Source organism: Diplotaxodon limnothrissa, linkage group LG5, assembly GCF_057381915.1.
Source record: "Diplotaxodon limnothrissa isolate DT_005_m linkage group LG5, D_limnothrissa_male_GT1.1, whole genome shotgun sequence".
NCBI lineage: Eukaryota > Metazoa > Chordata > Actinopteri > Cichliformes > Cichlidae > Diplotaxodon > Diplotaxodon limnothrissa.
In genome coordinates, this window is record NC_140600.1 from 5,916,532 (window position 1) to 5,939,034 (window position 22,503).

The 22,503-nt window shown below is 40.8% G+C and overlaps 1 protein-coding gene and 1 non-coding gene across 2 annotated transcripts in view; one reads left to right on the forward strand and one right to left on the reverse strand.

The window, feature by feature from the left end:
* The window catches only part of fbln2 (fibulin 2), a 72,363-nt gene extending 63,887 nt beyond the window's left edge, over positions 1-8,476 (reverse strand). The window contains exons 1-2 of the mRNA XM_085352976.1: positions 8,448-8,476; positions 4,001-5,910 (exon numbers count right to left, since the gene is read on the reverse strand). Coding sequence (XP_085209102.1) covers positions 4,001-5,831 — 1,831 coding nt within the window. The 5' untranslated portion in view covers positions 5,832-5,910; positions 8,448-8,476. The remainder of the gene's footprint in view (positions 1-4,000; positions 5,911-8,447) is intronic.
* A 5,619-nt stretch (positions 8,477-14,095) lies between these two features.
* Positions 14,096-14,199, forward strand: LOC146631487 (U6 spliceosomal RNA). The gene has a single exon (XR_014906221.1). It is a non-coding gene; the product is annotated as a U6 spliceosomal RNA (small nuclear RNA).
* Positions 14,200-22,503: the final 8,304 nt, after the last annotated feature.

The window sequence follows — 22,503 nt, forward strand, 5'->3', positions numbered from 1 at the left end:
TAGTCGATTACTTGTCACTGTTTTTGAGGGTAAAACCCACATACTAAACTCTGCTGCTCAACCCTACAAATGTGGCACCATTTAAGGGGACATAAGCAGACTTTCCAAACGTATAAGATTTAGATAAAGTAATAGCCAACCCCAACTCCACAACATGGGTTGGTTGCTAACATATTTTCAGAATAATTGACCCAAAGTTCCTATTATAAAACTGCTAATTTATGGAAAAAATGAAATTAAAGAATTTGGTCATTATGTTTAAACTGGTTGTGTGCACCCCCACCTCCCTTACTCGAATGTTCCCAGTCACAATGGACCAGTCAGTTTTAACAAGTCTTATATTAACATAACAAACATTTTTCACCACCAAATTCAGTTCAATGGGTAGTTCAGTGAGTCGTTCACTGAGTCATTCAGTGGGTCGTTCAGTTGGTTTCATTTATTTGGTCATTCACTGGGCCATTCAGGGGGTCAGAGGCCAAAGGGGGTGGGGGGTGGGTGGATTCCCATTCATTTCCTATAGTGGTCACTTTTGACTGGGAACACCACAAATGAAATAATGTTGATTAAATAGTTGATTTTAAATCAAATCCTTAGTCAGACTATACAATACATTATAAACACATATAATGTTAAATGATCCTGTCTTATACAGGATCATTTTATCGATTTACAGTGTTCAGGTCATGCTATTAATTGTCACAATGCTTGTATTTTTCAATCCGGTTGTTAAGTGATGACGTGATGATGTTTATATTATGCTAACATAGCTGTGTCGCTAGCGGTCACGTAGCACATGCATATACCAGCTAGCCAAACTTCAGTAACCCTACAAACGTCACTGCTGTTTAGTTTTCTGTCTTCATTTATGTTGGAAGTGATAGCAGAGCTGTACGTTTTAATTTGTTTTCAAAACCCCGCAGTCAGGACATGCTATATTGTATTTAGATAGAAGCTAGCGAGCTAACTTCCTGCTAACTTCTAACTCCGTTAAATGTCATAAATTCCGTTTTCATGGATGCCTGGATGTTAAACTCAATTGTTACACCTGGTAGAGCAGAACGCTGATCATTTTATTAAAGATGAAAGACTTTAGACAGTTTTTCAACTCTCAGTAATGCCATAGTGATCGTTTGATATATGGACCTGCAGCGGAGTTTAGGCCCAGACACGGCTAGTGACGTCAGACTGAACAACCGGATAGTGTAGCCACTGCACATGTAACTCTGTATCTCTAAGCCCTTCAGGCCACCAGTGTCTGGTTCTGTTGCTGCCTCGTGCTACACACATCCTTAAAAAAAAAAAACAGCTCACGTGTACCAGCAATAGATTATTTATCTCTCAGTCCCATATGAAAGGCTTTGACCAGCTAAATATAACTGAGTCAGCGACGTTGCGGTCTACCATCTGTGTAACTACCACGTACTGTCATTCAAACTACAGCCACATTTTTGTGTCTTTCTTTTTCAATGCTATAACTTTTTTCAATGTAAATAAATACCATAGAAATGTTATTTCTAAATCTTTGAAACAAAAACATTACCAACAAAGAAACATCTCAAATCAAAGCAGCTGACACAGGTGGCCAGAAAGAATTTATAAGGTCCTGCGAGGGAGCTGAGCGAGCTCAGGGTGAAGGATGGTGGTGATGGGTGGGAGACTGCTGTGAGCGGATGTTTGCCATGGGAGGAGTGTTTGACTCCTATTCCAGACACATCCTGGACTCACTAGTTCTGTGCCTGCTCTGACACCAAGGGACATGTGGCTGTTTTTTCCATACACATGTGACATGACTGGTATTTAGAATGGGACAGAGAAAGTGCAGGCAACTTTGTACAACTATACATCAGGAAGGCAGTCTTAAATGACTGTAATAAATGAATAGATGAATGTGGTATTTAAAATTATTTATGAGGTACTACGAATGTTAGTTCAAGCATATGCAATTTACATCAAAAACATCGTCAACATAATGTTTCTAGACTCTCAGGAATAAACGTCCAATACGTCCAATACAAGAAGATGCCAATGTGTCCGCAGACACTCGACAACACTCTTCAAAAGGTGCGACTTTTATTTCAAAGGCAAACTACTGTTACTTCTCCTGTTTCCAGTTTAGGACACACTTTCACAGTTTCACTACGACTTGGAGAGCAGTTGGTGAGTGTTTGCAGACATGTCAGTGTCATCCATTAAAACTACAGTGAATACAGTGTCAAAGGTTTTGACAACAGGTTGTATCACATCAATACAACTGGCAGAAACCTCAAACAAATATGTGCATGATGTCAAAGAAACCAGAACAGTTATGTTAGAAATAAAGTATATATTTCTGCATTAATGTAACGCAAAGAATCTCTGTGAAGGATGTTTTCATGATGTTAGCATGTAGCAGGCATTCATAAATAGGTCGGCTTTTCCCATACATGTTGCAGGTAACATTTCCCAGATGATTCTGCATAAATCCAGTAAAACAGGCCCACTGGATTATTACTTCTAATGGATTTCAATAAAATACTTTGCTATTGGCTGTTTAGTAATACAGTGGAACCCCGACTCGTTCCAGAGGGTCTTTCGTAAGTCAAAATTTTCGAAGCACCTTTTTCCATCGCCTTTTGAGTGAGGCGATGCTGGCTGAAGACGAAGTTCTTGGTGGAGGCTGAAGAAAGCATACATATGCATGCATACATACGTACGTGTACATGTACATAACATTATGGAATTTAATTCTAAACATACTAAAACTTACATTTATGTTAATTAATGTACGTATGTACACTGTGCAATGATATTTCATATTTATGCCTTATGCCGGCCCCATTATGAATGAACGATAGGCTAATTGCAAACGAAAAGCACACGAAATAGCGCACTGAAACAACAATACGTCTTTCACGTGGAACAGCAAAACACATTTCTGAAACGGATACACGGGCATTTTGCCGTACCACGGGCAGAAATATTGCCGTTAAGTGCCTTCGTAACTTGAATTTTTTATTAAATGGTGTCTTCGTAAGCCGGGGTTCCACTGTACCAGCATTGCTACACAGGAGTGAAACATATAGAATGTCAAAAGTGCCTTGAAAGATCAACATTGTCTTTGAATCATAAAGAGACAAAGTACTACTAATATAATTTACATGTTACGATATGCTAAGATATTTCAGGTTATTTATCTTTTATTTTTGGAAATTGATTGTTTATTAAGTGTGAGTGCTGCATGGATGTCAAAGTACTTAATTACATTTAAAAAAGACAATTTTCAGTATAGTATATACAAGTATATCTTACCCATGAAATAAAATGGGTTTTAGAGCTGTGGTGTAAACCGACTAAAGTTATTAAAAAGGGGAAGTGATTAATCTTACATATCTCTACTGCCAAGGTCAATTTGCTACAATGTAATGGAAAATGTTAAGTTCAGAAAGATGACACCGACCCAGTAAGGAGCAAAGCAGTTATGAAAAATTCCTCCTCTTTAGGACAAGAAACAAAGTTGCTCAAAATGTTCCTACTGCTTCAGAAGTTTACTTTTACTATTTGATTCATGATAATAATGTTTTTTTTAAGTTACAAGGCTGTCATTAGAAACAGAATGAAACAGAACGTTTTTACACTTGGCTGAGGTAGACATGGTAAATGGTAAATGGCCTGCATTTGTATAGCGCTTTTCTAGTCTCTAAGGACCCCAAAGCGCTTCACACTACATTCACACACTGGCGATGGCAAGCTACATTGTAGCCACAGCTGCCCTGGGGCGCACTGACAGAGGCGAGGCTGTGTGACATGAGACACATCTACATTTTTGCCAGGTCTAAAAATTATTTTGTACAAGCTTTTTGTTAGTTTAACCCCAATTTTAATCCAAGTTTCATATGGAAATTGTACTAAAAAATCCATGCTGCCGTTTATGTTTGTATGCTAAAAAAAAGCACAAATTAGGATCCAGAAGAAAACATGCATAGCAAGGCTTGTGTAATCTTTTTTTTTTTTTACTCACCCTCCTCGGGTTTGATGGGTAAAACAGGGCGATCTTCCTCAATCTCTTTCACTCCTTCCTTTTCCTCCTGTCTTCCTTCACTGTGACGGTTAATCACCATCTGATTTGGCTCTCCACCAGGCTGACTTTCTTCCAGTGTAACTCTCATTGGTGGCTGGGTGGTGGTGATAGACTGGAATACAGGTGTTGTCAGGGATTCAGGCCGCCTTTGGGAAGGAGTGACGGGCTCAGAAGTAGTCTTTTCATAAATGCTGGTTGGAAAGCTGCTCTCTGAGTCCTCCTCGCTTCTCTCTTGCACTGTGTCGATAGTGTAAGGCACATCCTTTCCTTCAGGCCCAGACACATTCTGAAAAGTTACTATTTCTTCCTGCTTCTCCCCCTGCATCTCTTCCTCATTCAACCTTTCCTTCTCATAAACTGTGAGTAGCTTCTGCGTTTCCTTTGGACCATTTGAATTTGCCTCAGGATGGATGGGAACCTCTGAGCTTTCCATGGTGTACAGTGGAAAATGTACTGTATCTGATCCTCTCTCTTGACTGGATTGGATCTCTGTACCCCTCTGTGGAAGACTCACATTGGTCTGACTGATAGAACCCCTCAGTGCCACGCTATCTGATGTATTTTTGTTATGTGCCTTAGTTTCAGTGCCTCTCTGAGGATAAATGGCACTTTCTGAACCCGCATGTGGATACTCAGTATGTTTTTCACTCTCTAATTCTCTGTGTAATGGAAATACGACACTACCCAAACTCTTGTGGCCATGCAATGAATCGTCTAAATCTGTCTGTGGACGTAAATTATTAAAAAGGACACCTTGCAAACTTGTTAGACCCTGCGAGAACTGCCAAGAAGATGTGGCACGCATATTTGGCATGTCAGTGGTCTGCTCTAGTCTCAGGGGACTTTCTGTCACTTCTTCTCTGCCTGAAGGATGGTCACGAACTCCATATCGTTCTCTCAGCGCCTGCTTGCCTTGCCTGTCAAAGCTCTGAAGAGAAGAGATGCGGTCAGGTTTGACAGAGCCTTGGGACACAGATAGAACTTTTTTAAAGGAAGAGGAAGATGGGGTGGGAAACAGCAAAGACTGTGGGTAGGTCTCTGGAAAGTCTGTAGGACCATAATCATAGTCTTCTGGTTTCTCTTTATCAAGCGGTGACAATTTAAAGAGAGGAAGATTTCCATTAGGAAGGTGATAAGGAGTGGCAAATTGATCTGTGTGGCCTTGTTGATCAAACCTGTATGGGAAATTATCATGCCTGATGACTGTATTATCCTCTGTGGGTGCAGCTAACATGGGTTTATGAACTTGCTGCGGATCACAGTCTGGTACCGGGTAGCACATGAGCTTCCCCCCTTCATTAGGGCAGTGGCAAACACGGCAAGGGTCAATGTGGAAGGAGTATCCAGCCTCAAACTTTTGTCCAGCATGAACACATCCAACTCGTTCGCACTGCATGCAGCCATCTGCAGGCTCGGAAACCTCGATGCAGTTTGGTGGCATATCAGGACAGCTGATGAAGTGGCAGCTGATCCGGCCCCCTCCTACAGGACAGGAACACTCGGTGCTACCATAGTCAACAAAGTAGGAGTCTCCCTCGGGCACCTTGCCATTCTTGAACCCAGCACTGATGCAGTCGTAGTACTGGTATCCCTCGCACGCACATCCTTTTTGTAAGCACGAAGCACAACAGGCACCGCTCTCCAGGACTTCTTCGATACAGTTGTCCAGCAGGGGACAGTTTGTGCCAGTGCAATCAAGCTGGCACAAACAGACACTCGAGTAGAAAAAAAACAGCGCACACTGCAGTAGTACTACTTCAGCTTGAGCCATGGCACCTGGTATATGTTCAGTAATGATGAAGATCAAGTCTTTAGATTATCTTTAATGACTCATGCGAATCACCTCTGCTCTGCAAGAAACAGGGAAAAAAGACAGAAAGACAGGTTTATTTCTCAAAATGCAAGAAAATCAACCTCTGGCTTCCCAGTTTAGCGCATAAGAGTCCAATTTTTACAGCCTTGCCATCTTTTTAACATTAAGACTACATACTTGTCATTATCATCAGCTGGAGTGCACTGTTATGAATCATTATGCAGGCTGTGATGATGAAACCTGGAATCTGCCCAGCTTCTAAATTTCTAGTGCATCTGTGATTATCTCCATAAAAACATTCCTCTCATAATCTTGTGTTGCAATCAACCTCTAGCAGTCTAATAGCTGAACATACATGAGATGCCTCATAACAGTCTGGCTGCTGAGTTTGTTGGAAAGTCATTACACTTTAAGAAAAGCACATTCTCTAAGGTAATTAGCAGGGTAGGGACCAAAGTGCTTGGCCTCCTTTAAATAATGATTCTTGTTGGAAGTTTCAGACTCAAAGTGATTTTATTTACTTTATTATTTCACTTCATCAGGAAGGAAAAAATCTTTCACTTATTTTACCATACAGAATGTGCCAAAAACCCATGCTGCCTTACACTACATGTTCTAACTTTGAGAGCGTTCCAAGAACTACATATTATGCTTTTGTAAAAATGCTTTTGGACTGATCTAATTCATCATCAGCGATACTAGGTACATTTTTCCCTGACCTTTAGGTCATCTCTGCAAATAAATACACCCTCCCTTCTTGGACTGACATTACGTTTCTAAGCACTGAATTCCACAGAGAATTCCTATGAACATTGTTGTCAGGAAAAAAAGAAATTCTGCTCCAAACAAGGACCCGCATCGTCTGTTAATCCCACCTGAGTCATGAGTAATACATCTGATGAGCAAAACAGCTCATGGCCTAAACAGATTTGAACTGCTTAGCTCATTATATGTTTTAAATTAAAAACTAATTTCTTTAATTTGTTTTGTTGTTTATTTGTTTGTTTGTTTTACCTCATGCCATAAATTCTCAATATAAAACTTTATAAATAAAAACACAAATCAAAATGTTGGCATTAAAGCCAGTGTCAAGAAACTATCAGAAGCATTTATCACTATGATTTTTCAAAAAAGTTCCCGGAGGTTTGGAGGAAATTCCTGTCAGAGCCTGCCATAAAGTGAATCACAATTAGGTGGTTAAAATCTGACTCCATCATAATTATATGGGTCCAGAAAGTAGGGGAACTACACAAGATCGAAGCCAAATTTATATAAAGTAGAGACCTGTAATGAGCCAATTATTGCAACGCTGTTATTCACTCTGTGGCAACTGTGTATTACACTCTCTTAGAACCCTTTTCACCAACACAGTACTGGGGCCTAATCCAGAGCATATTTCCATTCGTTTTAGCTGCAAACATGAGTGGTGCTAGTGTCGAAAAGCAGGCAACAGCACAGGTCCTTGAAATTTCTGGTTTTAAACCACCAATGTGAACAAGTGTAGCTGGAGCTACCGCAAGAAACTTTCCCCCATTTGCTGGAAATTGTACCAACTTTTGAAATGTGATGCTAGCAACATTTGCCTCTGAAATGCAGGCAAGTTCTCAAAAGGCATCAAGGCTGAACTCTTTCCATCTCACAGCATCCTAATGGAAAAGAGGTGCACAATGCTAGCCCCTTTTAACTGCCCCTTTTCATACAGATGTATCCGATGTAATGCAATAGCAGCTTACTTCATGCTATTCTGGAGGCTTTCTGTTACCACACCTACAAGTTGGCTCATGACAGTGTGTCAGTGAAAGTGTCATGCACCTTTACTGCAGCAGACACAATAAAAGCTGGCAAGGAACGCCTGCAGAGGAATGGAAATACAGCAGCCTGGTGTTTCCCAGAGCTGTGAGGGGGGGGGGGATTCCTTCATTTCTGCCTGCCAAAACACACACACACACACACACCTACACACACACACACATACACCTATACACACACAGCTGAAGTAAGTAATGCATCGCTCTGACAAGGCCTGACAAAATAGTGTTTACTTTAAAAAAAAGTTTTCAGTACCAGTCTTCATCTGTGCAGTGCAAACTCGCTTTGGAGAGCAAGCAGAAATATTCATTTACAGCGTTAGACGTTAAGAAAAGTCCCCCTCAGTAAACTCGCGACCATATGGTGCAAACAAACTGTAAGCAACTCTACAATTTCGCCGCTGTTTTAATCTGTCTTCATCGCATCTGTAACTTTCTCTTGATAAATGAGTGCGGCTACAGCGGATTCAAACAGAAGGGTTTCGAAAGACTTTGCATCTTTTCGCACAAACAGCAGCAACCTGTCTTCACCTGATAACTGTGGGAAAAAAGTTGCTGCAACACCGCATTCAGACACGGAACAAACGTGAACACCGGAGAAAGTTTGGAAAAGCTCATCTGTGCTGAGCGACGCGTAAAAGTTCTCAGCGCAACATCCATGGAATTAAGCTCAGCCTGATTTTAACGACGGCGCACAGGCTGGCGACGAAAAGCTGCAAATACTGTTTAAGGAATAAAGCCGGGCAGAGACGCTGCTTTGTGTTACCTTGTAGAGAGCCGCCGGTCCTCTGTGCGCCTCCAAATGTGAACCTTTTGACCATCGACGTGCTGTTGGGACCAAGCAGGCAGGCTGAGGGGGAGGTACAAAAAGTTTCCCTGCTGGAGACTCCGGAGGAGATCCCATCCTGATCCATAATGAAGAGCAGGCTCTGCGGGCATGGGCCCACACAATACAACTGCTAAAGATTTGATTTGGCAGGACAGGTGTTAAAAATAACAAGTTGTTATTACAGTAATTAAAGAGTGAATTAAAACCGTGCCTATAAAGCAGACACAGGGCTCTTTTCAGGAGGACAATGCCCCTGGACTTGTTTCCAGCCCCCTTTTTCATTTCTATATTGAGGAGACTGACAAAAGTCTCACATTGACAGGTGACAAAGTAAAGTAAAGTAAAAACCTAAACCACTGAGGCCTACAGTGAGGGCTGCTCTGGTTCTGGTTATGCTGCCATGGTTTGGATCCTTGTCCTCTTACAGGGAAGCAAACCAGTCAAAGGCAGTTCTGAATGATCGCTTTTATTCTTGTATGAAGCATCTGATTTCTTCGAGGATGACATGCATAGAGCACGTAGCATCACCGAATGTTTGACGAGACCTGAAAAAATGTCAGTGTACAGTTTTATATATCATAGAGATGTTATGTCTATAATGTCTTGCTTTTTTTTGCTTTGAGTGCTGACCAATCATATTTGATATTTGGTTATGTGCAGGTAAACAGTCAACATAAAGAGCAAAAACAGTTGACTGCATTGGCATAAATACAACCTGGAAGCCATCAGCGTTAGGAGAATGACACACAGGAAATGGTCCAGAGATGAATCAAACCCAGGCCCCTGCAGCATTTCATCAGGTGAGCTGAACCAACTGAGGTGCAGTGGCACCCGGGCAGAGGAAAGCACTGTTTTGGAAACAGGTTTGTGTCTGATTAAACCTAACAAAAGAGTGTTTTAACATTCAGACAGGCTATATGTACCCACACAGATTTGTTATGGGTCGTTCCAGAGGTTTAACTGATCAGATAAAGCTTCATAATCAAGACACTGAGAAAAAGATTGATGCGTTCACGTTGTTCGGTAAAGGGCTGTAAAGAGCCCAGCAGTAATTACAGTCCTGTCCACCTGTCTACCTGCCTGCATGGCATCTTTTAGGTCGTTCTCTTTAACAATTTATTTTCACACTTTTTCTTCTTCTAAGGCAAAAAAAGCACTCGAGTACATGTAGTAGATCACAGTTCACACATCACTGTTGCTGCAAACTGTCTTCAGGTCCGTTGTATGGTTGGTTTGCTGCAAATTCAAGCTGATATATGTTCAATTCACCAATAAACAGTCTGTAAGCGGCTCACAGTACAACATTAAACCATCTGGGTGGGTTTTAGGGTGTGGATTCTGTGGATAAAACTTGTTCCACACGACATTTCCTGGGAAAAAGTTGGATTAATGCCTTGGACTCTTTGGTGAGTTCCTCAAGATGTTCCTGAGCAGTGTTTGGGAATGCTGCTGCTGTCAGAGAGTGTCGTGGAGTGCATGTGTATTACAGGATAACATTGTCTCTAACGAGATGATCGTTTTTATTGATATTATATTCATATTCTTTTTATTCAAAAGCATCTCTCAGCAGTTTCTATCTTGTTTTGTGGTCTTCTAATGAGGACGCACCGCTGCTAAAAGCTACTGATGTGTTTAGTGACCAAAGATGATTTAGTATAGTCGGTTCGTGTTGAGAACTTGTTGTTACACATCTGTTTTCTGTTGTTTGTCAAGAAATATAGAGTGGTGGCTTGTAATTTCTGCTAATTGTAGTGTTTATGTTAACCTCTTGACATCTACCAGATCACTGGGATGGGGAGGGTTGGGTTGTTGTTTAACAACATGCTAAACAAATATAGTTTTAGAAACTTAAAGATCAAACTTGTTCAACTTCCTTACTCTGTGTTGTAATATTGCCTTCTGGTATACCAAATATGGGTGGAGTTTCCAGAAACCCATTGGAAATTTCTCAAAATGTCCCTTTTGTGGAGATCAAGAATTTTGGCAAATGTACAAAATGATTATTTCCTAATATTCCACATATACCAGAGTCATCATCTACTTTGACAGGAAGGTGCTGAACTGAATGCATTCTGCTATCTTTCTCCTCTCATAGCTTGCTTTGTGCAGTAAAATATTATATGAGCAGTGCAACTGTGTTTCTGGACTCCCTCATTTTTCCTTCAGAGCCATGTTGTTGGTCCCCAGAGTAAACTTAAGCCTCTGTCCACTGCTGCATCTTGAAGGGTCTCGCATGTACCTCTTAAATTGAAGGCTGTAACCTTGGTTAAACAAGAACCGTGTGCTCACTTCATAACTCATGATGCTGTCTGTCTCCTGCCAGTTGCACATCATTCATGACACAAGGCCATGAGCTATCTTGACTGCACACAATGGACCAATCTCCTTCAAACACAAGTCTGTTTTGGATTACCTGTCTGAGTACACGACTCCCTGGAGGCATAAATATACATGTAATCCATCTGAGCGTGTCTCTGCATTCACACATGTTAAAGAACTAACTTAGCTTTAGCCAATTTTCATATGTTCTCAGGGAGCATGACCCTTAAACAGCAACTGGGATAAAGCTAAGCAAGTTTACAGCTAGGCCTATCTTGTGTCTTTTATTTGAAGTATCCCTCTTGGGCGTCATTTTAAATTTATCATAAATTAGGAGTGTGGGTTCAAAGAGCACAGGGAGACCAAGTGTTTGGGTGGAAATGTGGCATGCATGACATTTGAATGGACTCACTCATCATGCTGCAGCAAAGTAACACAATCGTAAGTCTGGACGACACCCAGCAGCTCATATAAAAGTCCTAATGAGGAACTGTCAGGGCCTGAGGTGAAGTGGTGTGATAAACACATCGGCCCTGATCGCAGATAAGGCCGCTGCCAGGGGAGTGGGCCTGCTTTCAAGTGGAGATGAAAGATGAGGTAAAACAATAGATTCAGAGTGTTCAGAGCTGGGTCAGTGGAAGGACATGTCAAAACTTGCTAGTAGGTCTACTTTAAAAAAAATAAAATCTGCTGTACCCTGGCCCAGCTGTCTTGTTTTTCCACATATAAAAATAGATTTGTCTGTGCCACTCCTTTGAGTTAAATGCAGCTTTGTGTGATGTTGTACAGATGACACAGTGTACGATAACAAGATGAAAAACAGAGCTTGCCATGGTGTAGAGAACAAACTTGGGTTTTGCATGGACATAACAAGATCAGGCTAAGCCTGCTATAAAACACTGAGTGGGACTTCAAAACACATGAGTGAGATTTGTAGAAGCCCAGTGTGATGTCCAGGCAACGCAGCCAGACACAGACGAGCCTTTAGAAAGGCTGGAGCTGAGGCTCAGACAGACATACTTCACATGTGGGGTGACTCGTGAGCATCTGGCTCAGGGTTTGCTGGTGTCCTTGTTGTATGGTTTAGTGATCACATGGGGGCCAAACTGTTAGAACCAAAGGTTAAAATGACCCAGGATGATGTGGAATAGCAGGTTTAGTGCATAATTCCTGGTTGAATCCTTGCACTTCCCTGTATGATACTCACATAACTTTCAAAAGTAGATTTTTATTGATATTTCCGATAAAGTACAGAGACGTGATTGTACGTCACTTGTTTATTTCAATTATCAATAGCTTATTTTTCATATACTGCAGCCTGTCACTGCTTTTAGTTAATGGTGCTACTCCAGAAATACCCTTTTTTGTCTTTCTCCTCATAAAAAGTCAATAAAGTTGTGACGTTAATGCTGCTGTTAACGTGGGATCGCTTCACTCTCGGAGGTCTAGAAAGACACGAGAAAAACAGGAGAGGAGAGGAAAATGAGAAACTGTCTTCAAAGAAGAAGAAACGTGACATTCAAAGAAGAAGAAACATGACATTCAAAGAAGAAGAAACGTGACATTCAAAGAATTCTCAAAATGAAATTAATGAAGAATTCTATCATTCTAAAAGTGGCAGCCTGTCACCAAAGAGCCAATAAACAGCTCAAACAGGAAACACATGAACTCTCTAGTGGGCTGACGTGGAATGTGTAGCAGCAGGCATATCTGCTACAACATGAATTTAGATTTGTTCCGCTGTCTGGTGGGAGACACCAAAGATGTTGCTCCTGTTAGTGTGTCTTTTGTCATATCTCCCTCCCATCACCTCCAACTGGTTCCAACAGTTGGCTGCCCCTCCCTGAGCTTGGTTCTGCCAGAGGTTTCTTCCTGTTAAAAAGATGTTTTTCCTTCCCACTGTCACCAAGTTCTCGCTCAAAGGGGTGCGTCTGATTGTTGGGGTTTTCTTTGTATTATTGTCGAGTCTTTACTTGACAATATAAATCACCTAGAGGTGACTGTTGTTGTTATTCGGTGCTATATAAAAAACTGAATTGAATTAAATTTAGTGCCAGTTTGTTCCTACACCCGCTAATTGTGTTGTTTAATCACCATGAAGCCACATTTAGTGAAAAGCAAACAAAGCATATCTGCACAAACACCTCATAACAACTATCAAGCATGGTGGGTGGTGGGTGGTGGAGGGATGATGATTGGGGCTTGTTTTGTTGTCACAGGACCTGCGTATCCTGTAAACACCTTTGTGTACTAAATCTTTCTAGAGGCAAAGCTTGACTCAGCCAGACTCATGCAAGAGGACAATAATCTAACGCTCACCAGCAAATCTGCAAGTTTTTGTTATTTCTTGTACAAGGTGTTGAAGCATGGGGCACATTTACACAGTTTCAGCATTTTGGCCTCATTTTTATTGAATAAATAATTAATTTCAGTTCAATTTAATCAAAGCGCTTAAGCACACCGCACACATATCAGCACACATATCAGCACACATATCAGCACACATATGTGTTGCTGAGGTTGTGAATAAATAATCATTTTAGAACCTGGTCAGGACCAGATGTTATGATGACGATGATGATGAGTAATAACAATAATAATAATATTATATTGTCTTTTAGTTTGCTTCTTTGGCTACACATGACTCCCTATTATTGCCTTTTCAAAATTTTAATTGCGAAATGCACAAGCTATCTCAGACCACACCAAAAGACAAGCTGGTTCACATTAGCCACCTAATCATGCAGTCCCCTCATTACACAGGGCACACGGTGCACCTCAAACACCAGCATCTGCTCAGGAGTTCACACATGGGTCGCCAAAATGCTGCATGTGACGTGATCATCATGCAAATGATCTACACATCCTGTCTTTATCATGTGTCATTGCTTTCTTAATAGTTTATACGCATTTCTGTTGATGTCTCAACTGACTCTAGTTTGCCTGGAATGGCATTATTTAATTATGGGTGGAAATACAGTGAAACATAATGGAGATATTTAATTTTTGGAATGTTTTTGATTCAGTCCGTCTGCGTGTTTCTGGCTAAAAGAATAAATGCATTAAATTGCTTCCAGGCTAACTATGTTCAGAGTGTAATGTGTACTCAAAGTATAAATAAAATATTATGGGAACATTTTTTCCAAATCACTGACTGACGGGGAGACTAAAAGGTTTTGGGAATTTCTGCCAAAACCTTTTAGTCTGCAAATTCTTGTAGAACACGAAGGATTAGAACACGTATCCTCTGAAGTCAGTGACTGACAGCATCATGGCAAGCGCGTACGCTAAATTGGATACGATACAGAGAAGATTAGCATGGCCCCTGCGCAAGGATGACACGCAAATTCGAGAAATATGTAGCCTGCGCACAAAGAGTCAGCACATAGGCTCAGAAGATGGAGATGACTGACCTTCACATGGGCCTCAGTCTGCAGGCTGATTTGCAGGACAAAGGTGAACTGTGAAGAGAGGAGGGAAGTGGGTGTTGTCATGCTCTGGAATCTCCTTTGGCCAGGCACTGTAGGGGACAAAGCAGCCCTGCCCCATATCTCTAACACTGGGTAAAGTAGCTAAAGGCCATTTATAAGTAAGTGCAAAGCATGCTGTCAGTGGACTGTTTCATAAGAATAATATGTGCTGAAATCTAGACTCTAATCCCTGCATAGAGTGGATCCATGCTGAGCTCCATCTGTGTTTGGATTTGCACATGAATGTACCGAGCACCCACAAGAGCTATGGCTCGAGCTAAATCAAAAACTGTCACCTGGGTGGAAGAAACAAAAGCCCACTGTCTGACCACCTTTCTACCCAAAAGGGTGCCGATTAGCACAAAACAGAATGAAGCTTTCCACTTATATTGTTAAAACAGTGTCACCAAACACAGTCAGTTTTGATGAATAAAACTGGAAAAATGAGCATCACAATGCCAGGTCTGTGTTTGTGTCAGCTTGTCTGTGTTAGTGGCTGACCTGCCTCGTTTGGCAGTGCAGCTTGTTTGTGTGTTTGGACGGAGCAGAGCAAGCAAAGAGGAAGCACTGACAGACATGTGCTCTGACTGCTGCCTGTGCCAGTCAACAGGATGTTACACTTTTCTCCTCTGTGCACTGATTGAGTTTAATAGCTTCATGTTGACTACTGAGGAACAAATAAGCAATCATTTAGGTCAAGACTAAAATTAGCAAATGTGGGCTGATGCATGTGTGTGTGAATATGGAAGTGAATGAAATAGTATTCAAAGAAATAAAGTAATTTTGATGCATTGTGAGTTGCATCTAGCCTATAAATTACTGACTTCTTGTGGTTGACAATCTATGAGTGCATATATAGATTCCCATGGAATAGAATCAACCTGACTTCCAACTTTCTCATTTTCAACAAATGCTAGAGCTAGACTTTGGTTGTTTGCATAGTGTGGAAAACTTGTGGTCCTTGATGGGAAACAGACAGAAGACAAATGTGTTTAATGTGTGTTGGAACAGAGGTAGAACTACGAGTTAATGAGCAAATTACTGTAAGATTCATCATCTCAGCAGATAAGTTTTCTCTTAATGAGGACCTTGGCGATGCAGAGGAAATACAGCGTATCTAATTTAACACATTAGAAATTAAGGCCTTCATAGAGAAACAGACATCAGCTACTACCATGTTGGTTGTGATAAATGCGGCTCTGTACCAGGCAGACATGTGACAGGTCATTAGCGTTCTTATGGACTTAATGTGACATTAAGTATAACCCAAAACTAGCAACTGAGCCTTTAAACTCATCAGACTTTTATCTAATTTCTTTTGTCAACTGCAAGGTCTGCTCCCTCGTGGGGCCATTCAGTAGAACGCAGGTTTAAGACACTCTTCAGAGCTGGAAGTTACATTCATCTGTTACCCTGCCTATAGAAAATAAGATAACAAAATACTGGGTACTTATGTGAAACTCAATTTGGGGATGAAATGTCTTGCTCACGTAGAACTGCTGCAGAGTCTAACAAGTAAACCAGAGAAGAAAAAAGTTTTCTTGAGAGTTAGCTAACTAAGATAATAAAGTAATGTGCTTAAAAGACAGCTAACCTCTGTTCTTATTAATCTCTTATTACACACAAAAAGTGGAATCAGTTACTTCATAGCTATCCAGTATTTTATTTTATTTTATAGCGAATTTAGTTGTACTTTCCTTTAGTTCCTGCCAGTTAATGAACTGTTTTTGTGCACTGCAATTATAAATTAAAATATATGCACAATGTTATAAAATGTCATGTCTTATCTAAAAGGTAATTTCGCCTATACTAAAGTAAAAAGATCTTTATATTAAGTGATTATTTTGATGAATCTGACTATTCGCACCCATTCAGTTAATCAGCCTCTGATTTCATGAAATATGCATGGGCAAGTAGCAGGCACTCAGCGGGGAGCTTTGGATTCCAGGGGATGTTGCTCGATACGGAGGAGGCATCCAAATTATGCATTGCTCCAAATTGGCTCCCCATGTCTTCACACAGGAAGAAAAAAACGTGGCATTACAGCCCAAAAGTTTCAACTGTGTAATTCTGACATCACCAACTGCAAATTGCCTGAAATGTTCCTTCATCCTCTTAACCCGTACGGTTAGAAAGACCGGCTGCAGCAGAACTGATTCAATCCTGCACTGACAGAAAGATGTGTTTCTGTTCTGAGCTGATGAATGAGCCCTCAAGTAAAGCAAACATCCACAGCCTCAGCCTGTTATCGGCCTTTGTTGTGATGGAAGCTGGGAGTGAGCTAATGCTCTAAGCTTACCTTTAAACACAAAGCCACACCTGGAGGAGAGTCAGTGAAGCTGTGGCACTGAGAACTTCATCATGTCATAACACTCTGAACTTTGTCTTGAATGAACATCGCTTCTGTTAGACAAGGTTTATAAATATTACACATTGTCCTTGTTTACTCTGGAAAATCCCTGCCTGCAGATTTCTGGATCCTCATCCAGCTATTTTGGTCATGTTCATATCTTTATCAGGTCAGCAGTGCACTTTATGGTACATGTATTAAAAAAAACATACAAGCTGAGAAGCAGAAAGGCTAATTCTGTCGAATTACAAATGTTATGATTTATTAAGCATAGCTGATGCTTTCAACAAACAAGCAACAGCAGATTACTCAAACATTCTAGATGGCATTAAAAATGCAAGGTGCAAAACAGAAAATGAGAAAAACAAAGACAAATGAAAGATGAATAGCAAGAATGGATAAAAATGATAAACTGAAAAAGGATAGTGACAGTAAAAGACTAAGTCTTATTTCTTATTCTTGGGCTCCCCGGGAGTCAGCTGTGGAACCTTCACATTACCAGTTGTTAAAAATACTATGTCGACCTATTAGCATCCACCAGGTTACAGGCAACCCATTAATATAAGAACAAACATTTGTTTTAGCTACCTGCCAAATGGGTCATAAAGTTGCATACTTGGAAATAAAAGAATAAAAGTGCTCAGTGTGTTCTTTCTCCAATCAGTTTATTACAACAGCTACTCAAATGAGTATTATTATTAACCTTTATTTTACCAGGAAAAGTCCCATTGAGATTAAAAACCTCTTTTTCAAGGGAGTCCTGGCCAAGAGGCGACAACATGTTAAAATTACAAAGTTACATACATGTTATAAGTAACAATTACAGTAGCCCTTGAATTCTGCAAATGTCGCCCCAATCAACAGTCATGCTGAATGTCAACAGTACACCATTGTTTCATCCAGCCTTGAAAGAGCAGTGGTTTTGGAGAAACTACAAAAAAATGCTCCTACTCCATATGGACAGCAGATTTGGCTGAGTCGGGGGGGCTCAGGGATTGCCGGGACAAAATAATACAATGTCTTCTAAAGGTTGTTGAGAAATGTGACCGTCATGTTGCATCACCACATCAAGCCCCTGAAGAGGTATTCACCTAGCGTCTCTGTTTAGGAATGCACCAAGCACACTTTTTAGTCTCACAGTAAAACCCGACGGGCCAGATCAGTTGTACACCACTGGTCCCACAGGCCAAAACCTCCATTTGTGTTCTGCTTAGTGATGTGTGTGTGTGTTGCTTAGCTGCTCAAACAGACAAACTGACCAGAATAAAACATCTGTCAGGTGGTGCTAATCCCGTGACATTAAAAGAGTGTTAGGAGTAAATGTGAATTCTAAAGAGGTTGATGTGACACATTTGCTCCAGGACATTCCAACATGATGATTAAAAGGGCTTTCAGGTGACATAATCCACCCCTTGGGCCGGGGTGTTGGAAGTCTTAGGCTCTGTGGCAATAAAACACACAACATGTGCTCGAGTCTCTAAGTGAACATCTCCAATGTCTCAGCAGAAAAGCACATTTGTTTTGTTCTGGATTTTATATAACTAATACACATGCTTCTTCAAGCTCAATGCAAACTGGATTTATACATTTTTCTGTTTCCTACATACAGTGGGGCAAAAAAGTATTTAGTCAGCCACCGATTGTGCAAGTTCCCCCACTTAAAATGATGACAGAGGTCAGTAATTTGCACCAGAGGTACACTTCAACTGTGAGAGACAGAATGTGAAAGAAAAATCCATGAATCCACATGGTAGGATTTGTAAAGAATTTATTCGTAAATCAGGGTGGAAAATAAGTATTTGGTCACCTCAAACAAGGAAAATCTCTGGCTCTCACAGACCTGTAACGTCTTCTGTAAGACGCTTTTCTGTCCCCCACTCGTTACCTGTATGAATGGCACCTGTTTGAACTCATCATCTGTATAAAAGACACCTGTCCACAGCCTCAAACAGTCAGACTCCAAACTCCGCCATGGCCAAGACCAAAGAGCTTTCGAAGGACACCAGGAAAAGTATTGTAGACCTGCACCAGACTGGGAAGAGTGAATCTACAGTAGGCAAGCAGCTTGGTGTGAAAAAATCAACTGTGGGAGCAATCATCAGAAAATGGAAGACATACAAGACCACTGATAATCTCCCTCGATCTGGGGCTCCACGCAAGATCTCATCCCGTGGGGTCAAAATGATCATGAGAACGGTGAGCAAAGATCCCAGAACCACACGGGGGGACCTGGTGAATGACCTGCAGAGAGCTGGGACCAAAGTAACAAAGGTCACCATCAGTAACACACTACAACGGCAGGGAATCAAATCCCGCAGTGCCAGACGTGTTCCGCTGCTGAAGCCAGTGCATGTCCAGGCCCGTCTGAAGTTTGCCAGAGAGCACATGGATGATACAGCAGAGGATTGGGAGAATGTCATGTGGTCAGATGAAACCAAAGTAGAACTTTTTGGTATAAACTCAACTCGTCGTGTTTGGAGGGAGAAGAATACTGAGTTGCATCCCAAGAACACCATACCTACTGTGAAGCATGGGGGTGGAAACATCATGCTATGGGGCTGTTTTTCTGCCAAGGGGACAGGACGACTGATCCGTGTTAAGGACAGAATGAATGGGGCCATGTATCGTGAGATTTTGAGCCAAAACCTCCTTCCATCAGTGAGAACTTTGAAGATGAAACGAGGCTGGGTCTTCCAACATGACAATGATCCAAAACACACCGCCCGGGCAACAAAGGAGTGGCTCCGTAAGAAGCATTTGAAAGTCCTGGAGTGGCCTAGCCAGTCTCCAGACCTCAACCCCATAGAAAATCTGTGGCGGGAGTTGAAAGTCCGTGTTGCTCGGCGACAGCCCCAAAACATCACTGCTCTCGAGAAGATCTGCATGGAGGAATGGGCCAAAATACCAGCTACTGTGTGTGCAAACCTGGTAAAGACCTATAGTAAACGTTTGACCTCTGTTATTGCCAACAAAGGTTATGTTACAAAGTATTGAGTTGTATTTTTGTTGTTGACCAAATACTTATTTTCCACCCTGATTTACGAATAAATTCTTTACAAATCCTACCATGTGGATTCATGGATTTTTCTTTCACATTCTGTCTCTCACAGTTGAAGTGTACCTCTGGTGCAAATTACTGACCTCTGTCATCATTTTAGGTGGGGGAACTTGCACAATCGGTGGCTGACTAAATACTTTTTTGCCCCACTGTATCTTGTCTCACTGTATTCATGTTGCCATGTTAAAAGATGTTTTACACATTGCTTGCCTCACCTGATGGCTGCAAGAAGCTGTTGCAAAAAAATATGGGACATCAGAATCAGAATCAGAATCAGAATGGGTTTATTGCCAGATGTTGAGGTTTACAACATTAGGAAATTGCTTTGGCCCTGCTCTCTGGTCTGGTTTAAAACAGAACACGGAAACACAAGGTGAGAAAATCTCTCGTTTGAAGTAACCAAAATGTTTTGAACAGCAGAAAAAGGTTTAATAGCCACATAATCACCATCACCATTATTGGCCACAAAAGGCTAACTGAGGTCCTCAGAGTCTATAACATATGACTTGAAACTGAAAACAGCTGTACAAAGAAAAACGTTCCAGATTTCATTTGGACTACTTTTTATTCAAATTTGCAAGTTAAAGCAATAAGATTATTAAGCAATAAGTCTAGACATCGGGGCTGCACCTAAATTGTTTCACCATCCCCAAAGGTGGAGGTAAGAGCCTTAGGCAAAGTGCCAGCCCAGTGTCACATTAGGAGGAGAGTTTTATGCATTAGTCATAATGGGTCATTCCACTCTGACAGTGCTAGCCTGTCCAAGGCAGAGTAAGTGAGACACTAATAACCTTACAGACTGGCTGTAAAACTTTACACATTTCAAATGTGTGTAAAGAGTGTCTTAATAAAATGTAAGAGTATCAAGGTGTGATTTTGTTGAAAGCAAAAATTCCGGAACACCAAACTAAAAGAACCAACGTCTACACTTTAATGTGCGTTTGGCCTCATGCCTTAATGAAACTGCTGGCTCTGCTGATGACAGCAATGGGGTAACCGTGGTTACTTAAGCAAGCAAGCCAAGCTTTGAGTGACATCATACATTTCTCTATTGGTCACGTAACCCTCACCACCTCCCACTCCCTCAAATATCACATCATTCACACCTTGAGAGGCAGGTGTGTCACCCACAGGCTGGTGGGCGGGGCTGCTGAAGTGGTGCACAGCTGTCCAGCAGTCAGGTTCTCAGGTCACATCTATATTTAGTCCACTTGTGTCATTAATGAGATAAAGATACATACACAGACACTCACACGATGTATGTATGTATATATATATATGTAAAATATATTTGTCCTCTTCAAAGCCGACTCCTTGAGAGGGGCTGAGACTATTTCACATCTCCTGTTAATATTTCAGACTGACCATCTGTGATTTCACCGCTGACACCAGGAGGGACCGGCCATCTCTTGGATTTATGTAAGCATCTTGCGTGTAGTTAACATAATTGCCTCATGCTTTAAAGTTAAGTGTAACTATATAGTGTAGAAACGACATGATATACAGAGAGATTAATTTGTTCATATCATGTTCAAGTGAAGTAAGTCAATAATATAGCAATGTTAAATCTTGCGACACCCTCCCAGTCTGAAATTTCATGTTTTTATCTTGAACGTAATAAAATCATGTAGGATCTGTATGAAATTCAAGAACTTAATTTGTTCTTGTTTAGATGTCATGATACAATCTAGTGAGAGTGGTAAGTTGCTGGACTCATGAAATTCACAAGATCGCACGAGATCTCAAACTGCAGGGAAATCACCAGGGTAATAAGAGGCAGACAACTACACACACACACCACGTGTATGCTATCGCTATTTATTGTGGTTTAACCTGTCAAGGACAAAAATGTATAGAAAATTCAGCATCAAGCCTTGAAATCATAGCTTTCCTACTTTTGTTAAGCCTGGATTGGTGGCGTGGTGATTAGTGCTGTTACCTCACAGCAAGAGGGGCCTTGGTTCAAATCCACAATCTGGCTCGTTTGCAGTGGTTTCTCTCTGGGTATTCAGTTAAAAGTCATGCAGTTATTAGATTTAGGTTAATTGGTGATTCTAAATTACCTGTGAATGTGACAAATGGTTGTTTGTTTCTATGTTATAGACTGGTGAGCTGTCCAGGGTGTACCCTGCCTCTTAACCTATCACTTCAGGGTTATGCCCCAGCCCCCCCCCCTGCAACCTGGATGAGGATAGTCATTGTAAATCCATGCAATTTTTAGGTTGAATGACCAGACTCTAGACTTTGTTGAACATTATGTAATATGAAGACAGCATGTACACTCAAAAAAATAACTCTTTAAATGAACATAAAAAAATCATGGAAAGAATTCCCACGTGATTAAATTGCTTTATTTTAGCATTATGCAATTCTGTTACTCCAACTTAATGCACTCAAGTTGGACCAACTTAATTAAAGATTGATGAATCAACGTATTTACTGCATTTTGATCCAATATATTTTAATAGTGTTGATCCAACTTAAAGAGTTTTGTTCCAACTCAATTCAGTAGGTTTTCTCCAACTAATTTACTAAATTTGGTCCCAGCTTAAGTTAATTGAGTTGAACCAACTCATACAAATTAAGTTATTCCAACACAAGTCTTTAATGCTAATAGAAAGCAATTTAATCACGTGGAAATTCTTTCCATGATTATTTTAAGTTAATTTAAAGAGTAATTTTTTGGAGCATTTAACAAAGTCTAGAGTCTGGTTAACATACATTTCACTATTACATCTAAAAGGTAAATAAAAATTTGTCATACACATCTTTTTGTTTTCTCCAATTTATTGAATT